General features: G+C 53.4%; 3 protein-coding genes across 3 annotated transcripts; 2 read left to right on the forward strand and 1 right to left on the reverse strand.

Moving 5' to 3' along the window:
* Nucleotides 1-228: 228 nt before the first annotated feature.
* On the reverse strand, nucleotides 229-1,949 carry AURANDRAFT_66758 (hypothetical protein; the record flags this gene model as incomplete). Its single annotated transcript, XM_009042124.1, has 5 exons — nucleotides 229-668; nucleotides 1,209-1,293; nucleotides 1,354-1,407; nucleotides 1,465-1,789; nucleotides 1,939-1,949. 5 exons carry the CDS (start codon nucleotides 1,947-1,949, stop codon nucleotides 229-231), a joined length of 915 nt encoding a protein of 304 aa, XP_009040372.1.
* A 521-nt stretch (nucleotides 1,950-2,470) lies between these two features.
* On the forward strand, nucleotides 2,471-4,533 carry AURANDRAFT_72376 (hypothetical protein; the record flags this gene model as incomplete). The annotated part of the gene is made up of 8 exons (XM_009042033.1): nucleotides 2,471-2,659; nucleotides 2,751-3,125; nucleotides 3,253-3,315; nucleotides 3,397-3,453; nucleotides 3,511-3,576; nucleotides 3,633-3,733; nucleotides 3,779-3,960; nucleotides 4,032-4,533. 8 exons carry the CDS (start codon nucleotides 2,471-2,473, stop codon nucleotides 4,151-4,153), a joined length of 1,155 nt encoding a protein of 384 aa, XP_009040281.1.
* Nucleotides 4,534-4,967: 434 nt separating this feature from the next.
* Nucleotides 4,968-5,825, forward strand: AURANDRAFT_31720 (hypothetical protein; the record flags this gene model as incomplete). The annotated part of the gene is made up of 1 exon (XM_009042034.1): nucleotides 4,968-5,825. A coding segment is annotated over one exon (858 nt), but the record flags the coding sequence as incomplete, so codon positions are not given.
* Nucleotides 5,826-7,342: the final 1,517 nt, after the last annotated feature.

Here is a 7,342-nt window from a genome sequence, read left to right on the forward strand (position 1 = left end):
GNAAAGCCGCAGGCTACTCTCGTAGACTCGTAGACTCAGGCACGGTACCGCACAAGCAGGTGGTGAAAGTCCACCGTGTGGCCGCCATGCGCTGCCGCCATGCGCTGCCGCCATGTGGCTAACCTACGCTAGGAAATCACATCGGATTTGAATATATCGGGAGGGGGGGTCCCTTTTTAGCCGTTCCAGTGAACCGCCTTCTAGGTGGCTGGGAAATGTTACCATCTCCTATGCGCTAAACGCTCTCCGTAGCGCGAAAATGCCTGACTGCAAGTCAGGTGAAACGCCCCGGCTGGGGGAACGTTGGGGGAACCTCTCTGCCCCCCCGCGGCGAGTCGGGCGTGGCGGTGGGCCACGACCGGGCGCTGGGTGAGAGTCGGGTGAGCGCGCGAACCTGGTCTCGAACCCGACCTGCACACTCAGAGCGCGCTGTTTTTCCGGCTGCGTAGCTGGACCGGCTTGCCTTGCGGCTTCCGGCCCGTGACGGCGTCCATGGTCCGGGCTTGTAGTGCGCCGCTGCGCGCACCGGCGGCTTTTGGGGTCCGCAGCACCGCACCTGGCCACTGCGGCTTCAAGTTTGGCAGCCTTTGCAGCGGCTTTCTTCCGCCATTGCTCTTTCTTTTTACTGGTTGGCATCTTTGCTTCGTGTTGGGCTCGACTCGCGTCGCCTATGGGCGCGGTTACTCTTTCATAAGTAGTTCACTGTGGGCCCATAACCAACAGGCTGAGGGCAGTCTAAGTGGGTGCTAGAACTGACTTAAGCCTGAGAAGGAGGCTACTCTCGTAGACTCGGACACGGTACCGCACAGACAAACTGTCAGCGAGGTTATTATAATGTACGAAGGCAGGGAAGGGGGGGGAGTATCACAAGAGCATGCAATCCTAGTTAGGATATTGGCTGCTCATTATCTGTTGCCAGTCTGGTGACTCCTTTTGTCATCCCCTGTTTATAGAGATTTCTGGCAACAGTCAGCTTGGACTTTATTGAATCGCCAGGTCCTGTGGAGGAATTGCTATAGCTTAGTGGCTCGCTGCTCCCTTAGTTATTGGGGCGTTTATTGGCCATTTCTTATTGGCTCCTCTTGGATATTGTATCTTGGTAAGTCATTATCTTTCCCCATATTAGTATGTTCCATGCAGAGAACAACCATGGTGTTGAAATGGTCGAAATCAAGTCTTCACTGTATTTACAATTGATCATGTTTTACCAGGGAATGTTAGTTCGCGCGTCGAGAGCCAGTGGTGACGCTCTTGTCGCAGGTACTCCTTGCTGTACTTTTCCGTGTGCGGTGGCTGCTTGTTAAATAAACTATACAACTATGAGTTCCAAAATAGCATCTTGAAGATATTGACCCTGCCTATATTCTTGCTGTGGTCATCTACAGAGCTTGCACGTGTAGCACTTGGCTATGTCGGCAACATAAAGGAGCGCGTCCCAATGATCTCAGCATTCTTGCTTCTTACTATATTCCCACAACTGGTGGCAGTGTTGTTCTTTACGTTTCTCCAAGATCCTGTCTTGATTCCGCCAGAGGCCACCCTGTGTCGATTAGTCAACTCAATTAGCTTCACTCCTTTGGTCGAGCTTAGGTTTTCCCCTTCGACTCTGCTGCTGGCTCGGCAATGATTTTTTTCTTGTTCGTTGAACTTCATATTGGGAGGCTCACATTCAAAACTCTTATCGAGCGTCAGACAGCGCAGTTCTTCCGGCTTTGCCAGGAAGAGGAGGTCGAGCACGTGCGCCATATAAAAGGGTCGGGCCAATTGGCGTGCATACCTTAACGGCAACCTTGGGAAGTTAGGATAGTTTATAGCTACCTAACGCCGCTATGACGCCAGTCAAACTACTATTCAGCAGGTGCACTGTCCGGCGACTGTGCTACCTCGCTGAGTCTGGTGCTCTCTGGCACGTCGCTGTGGCGCTAACCAGACAGACACCGCTGCAACATGGGGTCAACGAAGCCTGTAAAACACCCGTTCTGGCCGATCGGCAGCGGAGGGTTGCCCGGCCACGACCTTCACACGGTCGAAACTTATGATGAGATGGCTGCGCCATCCAAGCGCGGTCCCGGACGTCGGCCTTCATTCTCAAGCTAGGGGCGGAAAGTAGCTTTCTAGTCAATCAAGATAATAATTTGGCATAAAGGGTAAGTTGAGTGAGCCTCAAGGCCCACCCCACTACCCTAGTTTACTAGCTAAACTCCCTCTCTCTAAAATAGGTTCGGCTGGCCACGGGGAGAAAGAATTTCGCCGGCGGTGCCTCAAAATCGGGAAAATCAACCAGAAGCCCGGGCGCTTCGGGGCCGCTTCGGCTGGGTCCGGTTCCCTGGATGGGTCGGGAGCAGCGCACCGAGATGTTGGGTTTTAGTACAAGGACGTAATTTGGGTATGTTGCGTTGGGCCTGGCCCCACGCGTCTTTGCCGAGTTTCGTGGCTGTACTAACTCCGGAACCCCCGGCACCGCGAATGCATGGTGCCGACAGCACTGGTGGCGGCCCTCGACAAAGCCTTCGGGACGTCGCGGGCCGACGCCAGGCGCCTCCCGTCGGCGCGGAATCGCGTCGCCGCGCGTTCGGAACCGTTCCTGCGTGCCCTGCGGCGCTACTCTGAGCCGCAGAGCCTTCGGCGCTGCTCGTGCGCGCCTGGAGCGCCCGCTCTGGTGAGGCTTCGGTGAGGCACTGGAACTAGATCGCTTCGCTGGGCGCTGCTGGGCGTCGCGCCGACGTGTCGAGTGTTCAGTGCACTCCCAGGTCGACCTACGAGGCGCGGGAACACGCGCTGCGCCTACCGCTCGTGGCGTCTGCGCTGGCACAGGCGCGAGACGGGATTGGCGTTTCTCGCCTGGAAACGAGGCGATGGGCCACAACGCGTCCTCGCGGGCTACAGGCGTCGGACGGCTGCGCGATGGGTTCCGACGACATGTATATCGACTCGAGTGCGCCCACGCCAGCCCAAAGTCGCCGGAGCGCCTTGTACACGCGACCGCGTTTTGCCCGCGCGGGAGGAAAACCGAGACTTTGGGAGGTCACGGTCGTAGCTCCGCGAGATCGAGGTCGATTTACGCGAACCCGCTACGCGAACCCAGACTCTCTAAGTATCAGTTAAAAGTCGGCTATCCATCGCAAGTAACCGCAAGGTCGAGCTCGACGGTCCACCGCCGGTCGACTTTCACTGTCCGCCCCTACTGAGTCAAGCTTCAGGCTAGTGGGAGATACGAAAGGCCAAGTGGACGAAATCCTATTACATGTACAGGCGAATACATTGCATATATTGGTAACATCAGAACTTTTTCCCATGGACTCGGGTCGGCCGACTGTGAGTATCGTGGTGACTGGCGATGTTGGTTCCGGGAAGACATGTTTAATTCGCCGTTACGTAAACAATTATTTTCCAAAGGGCAGCCAAAAGAGCACCTCTTCAAAGAAGCGCCTTGGCCTAGAGCATTCACTAAAAGTGCCCCCCCCCCCCCCCCATTCATCCACACACACGACAAATTAAAATCCGGCTTAGCTGGCTATGATTGAGGAAATGGGAAATCTTTCAGTCGTCCTTCAAATTGCCGACGACGAAGATACTGTGCCAGCGAGTGTCATACTTCAGCTGAAGTGTAATTGTCCTAATGTTACCTTTAGGCACAGCTCGGAGACAATTGTGGCTACCACCAGAGCGCTTGCTGCCAGAAAGCAAATGGTGCGATAATGTGTTACGATCAATCCAATGACGAAGCGCTGCGGTGCGTCCGAGTGTCTGGTAAACCACCACAACTCTGATGGTGTAGTCGTGTGAGTCGACGGAAAGCAGAATTCGACTCAGATGTCACCTTTCGCAGTGGTGATGTACTTCCAGTAGTTCTCGTCGCAACAAAATGTGATGGAACGTCGGCGATTGACAAGAACGCTCTAGATTTGTTTTGCGTCAATAACGGCTTTGTTGCTTGGTTTCAAACATCCGCTAAGACAGGTAGACAACCTTTTTTTGTGTGAAAATCACCCTGTTTTACGATTGACGCCTGGTCAAGTTCTTATCCATAGGGGAAGGTGTTGATGCAGCCTTCAACTGTCTCACATCAAACATCATGATGTGCCAGGATAGGTGGCGACACGATGAGCGATCGTATGAGGATATCTTCGTTGAAAATTGTGCTTGCGGATGAATTGGCGAACTGTTGGTCGCATCTGACCAGGTATTGATACTGCAGAGCGCGCAAAAAACGATACCCTCGCAAAGCGCCACGAACGGACGGCAGCCGACAACTCACAGCTACCAGCACGGCTCCTAGCGGCTACCACAAGCCCCGCCCCGTTTGGATGGGGGCACATCACTCGGCCCCACGAAAATGTGGATGTGAGTTGGAGGTGAACCAGGAAGATAGAAGAGAGCATGGACGCTACTCGTAAGGCAGACGCCGACAGGGGAATTTTACCTTGCCCCGCCCCTTCAAAACTTTTCAAGTTGCCGTTAACAAAGAGGGGACTTATATTCGCTACGCAACTCGGCAGCTTAAGAGAGTCTCCTGCGTCCGTCAGGCCCCTCAGCGACCAGGGGCCCCTGGCGGTAGTATCCAACTATGCAACCCCCAGACTCCTCGGTCACTAAAAGTGTGCAAGAGAAAGAAAGAAAGAAGAGGATACCGAATCCGCGTATCCTCGTACAAAAGATGCAAGTAAGCGACTAAGCTGGTATATATCCACTGCACTGTGAACCTCAAGCTAAGTTGCCTCACTAGGTCCAGGAAGACTCTCAGTCTATTACAGTGCGGGACGCAACTATAGCAGGGTTAGAAAGTATCAAGGAGAGGGGAAGAATCTTGGGTGGCTCTGTACCAGCGAGCCACTAGGAAGGTACAAACCTCTCTATCTCTCTATCTCCCTATCTTCTTCATCACTAGTGTTCATTAGTTCCTCCGCCTCACGACTTTCAAAATCTGTATCTTGTATCTCCGGAGACTTCGCAAACGGTCGTGCGCGATGACGGCACTGCCCTGGGCGCCGGCCCTAAACAAACCGCGCACGCCACGACTAGGACATCGACCTCGACCCGGTCCAGGGCGCACGGGGCACCACGGCCGTGCTCGACAACATCGCGATAAATGCGGGCAGAATCGAGCCCGTACTGTAGGCCATTATCTCATGGGAAGGACGCTGGGTGAGGGCTCATTCGGTAAAGTGCGACTGGGGACGCATATCCTGACCGGTGAAAAGGTCGCAGTGAAAATCTTAGAGAAATCACGGCTTGTCGAAGCAGCTGATGTGCAAAGAGTAGCACGTGAGATCAAGATCTTAAAACGCAATCGCCATAGAAACATTATTCAACTATTTGAAGTGCTCGACACACCGACAGCTATATATCTCATCATGGAAAATGCAGATGCTGGTGAAATGTTCAACTATATCGTCCAGCATAAACGCGTTGATGAGATTGAGGCATGCCGCTTTTTCCATCAAATTATGGATGGTGCTGAATATCTACATGAGATGGAGGTGACACACCGCGATCTTAAGCCTGAGAATCTCCTCCTCCAAAATTCTAAGCAGGGACTGCTGGTCAAAATTGTCGACTTTGGTCTGTCCAACACCCATGATGGTGGATCTTTGCTGCAGACTGCATGCGGGTCTCCCTGTTATGCAGCCCCCGAGATGATAGCAGGCCTGAAGTATTGGGGTCCAAAGGCAGACATCTGGTCGATGGGTGTGATCCTTTACGCCCTCGTTTGCGGATATTTACCTTTCGAAGATTCCAATACTTCAATATTATACAAAAAAATCATGTCAGGCATTTACTCATGTCCAAACTGGATATCACCGGATGTCCGTGATCTAATTTCTCATATCCTTGCTACGGATCCTGTCCAGCGGTATTCTATCTCTGATATCCGTGGGCATCGTTGGTTCTCTCATGTTTCCATGCCTCAACTTCACATGCAGGCTGAACTGGAACCACAAGCTGTCGAATCTCCCGATCCTGCCGTCCTCGGTGAGATTGAATCTATTGGCATTCATCGTGCGACAGTCGAGGATGCATTAAAACGGGGTCTTCATAATAATGCCACAACAACCTATCATCTTTTGTGCAAGCGGATGATGCGTAACGCTGAGCATGCTGCTATCACATCGAGGCCGGGAACTTCATGTGTGCCTCATCAACACCAAGCGACGCACGCATTAGTCGGCACGCATGCCCCCTTATGTGCGTCCGTAATACCTGTACCTAAACTTCGGCTCCCGGCGTCTGTCAACTCTTGCAGCGCCTACGATGCTGATACGACGGTGGCAGTTGCTGTGCAGCCTGATACATCTCAGACAGTGGCAGCGAGCTATGCGCACAAGCGAGGAAGCCGAGCATCGACAAGTAGATCAGCAACTACACGACCAGCTTCTGTTGGAACCAACGTTCACGTATCCCAAACCGCTCGCCTGGATGCACCTGGCCCAGGTGCGCCTCAGCAGCGAACCAGGAGCGTCCCCGTTGCCTCGCCAGCCGAGGCTTCACTGCAAATGCCCCCCAGTGCGCTCCATCAACCCATTCGTTCTCAGTGGCCTCCTTTTGCATCAGGCCAAGAGGATTTTCAACAGCAGTTAGGTTCGCCATCAAAAGTGCGATTTAACAAGTGTAATCCACAGACACAGATAAGCTGTCGTAAGCAAAAGAGCGATTTCGTCGCTGCAGTACACATCACTCCAGCAAAAGGTAGCTCGGCTGGGAAGTCTGCGATGCAGCATCGCCCTCGCAGACCTGATAGTCGATATCGTAGAAACGAAGGCCATGCGAGTCGCAGGTCTACTCTCGCTTCAAACCTCGCCACTCGATGACCACTTCAGGTCTGTCATCTACATATGAACGGAGGTAGATTCAACGAGCTGTATTTTGACCAAAGCCACCCGCCGGCTTTGTCCTGGGCATACTCCCTCTCACCTAGCCCGCTTATCCTCCCGCAAGGCGGCCAACGTGGGGCGGTCCTCAGCAACCAGCCTACCTCCCCGATGGCAAAACTAGGCCGTGAGACTCGTTTTCGAATTTCGGCAATACTTCAAAGCTGGAAGTTTATTTAACACGGGCCGTAACTCGAAGTAGATTTGCTCGGTTGTTGACGCTCGGCCGTGACATCATTTTGTTGTAGCACGACATATAGAGAATAGTCAAGCTATAAAAACCAGAGTAGCGATCTTTTGTCCGAGACGCACCATTTTCTTCAAAATTGCGATGAAGGGCACCTGGCGGCGTCCCGAGGCCACCCATTCACAACTATACTTGCAGCGGTTCCAAGACTTGGCGCGGCGCTCGGTCTGTGGACCTTGCCGCGCCTCGGGCCCGGCTGCGAGTCGCTCGGGAAAGACCATCGGTC

This window comes from Aureococcus anophagefferens (genome assembly GCF_000186865.1).
Source record: "Aureococcus anophagefferens unplaced genomic scaffold AURANscaffold_26, whole genome shotgun sequence".
Lineage (NCBI taxonomy): Eukaryota > Pelagophyceae > Pelagomonadales > Pelagomonadaceae > Aureococcus > Aureococcus anophagefferens.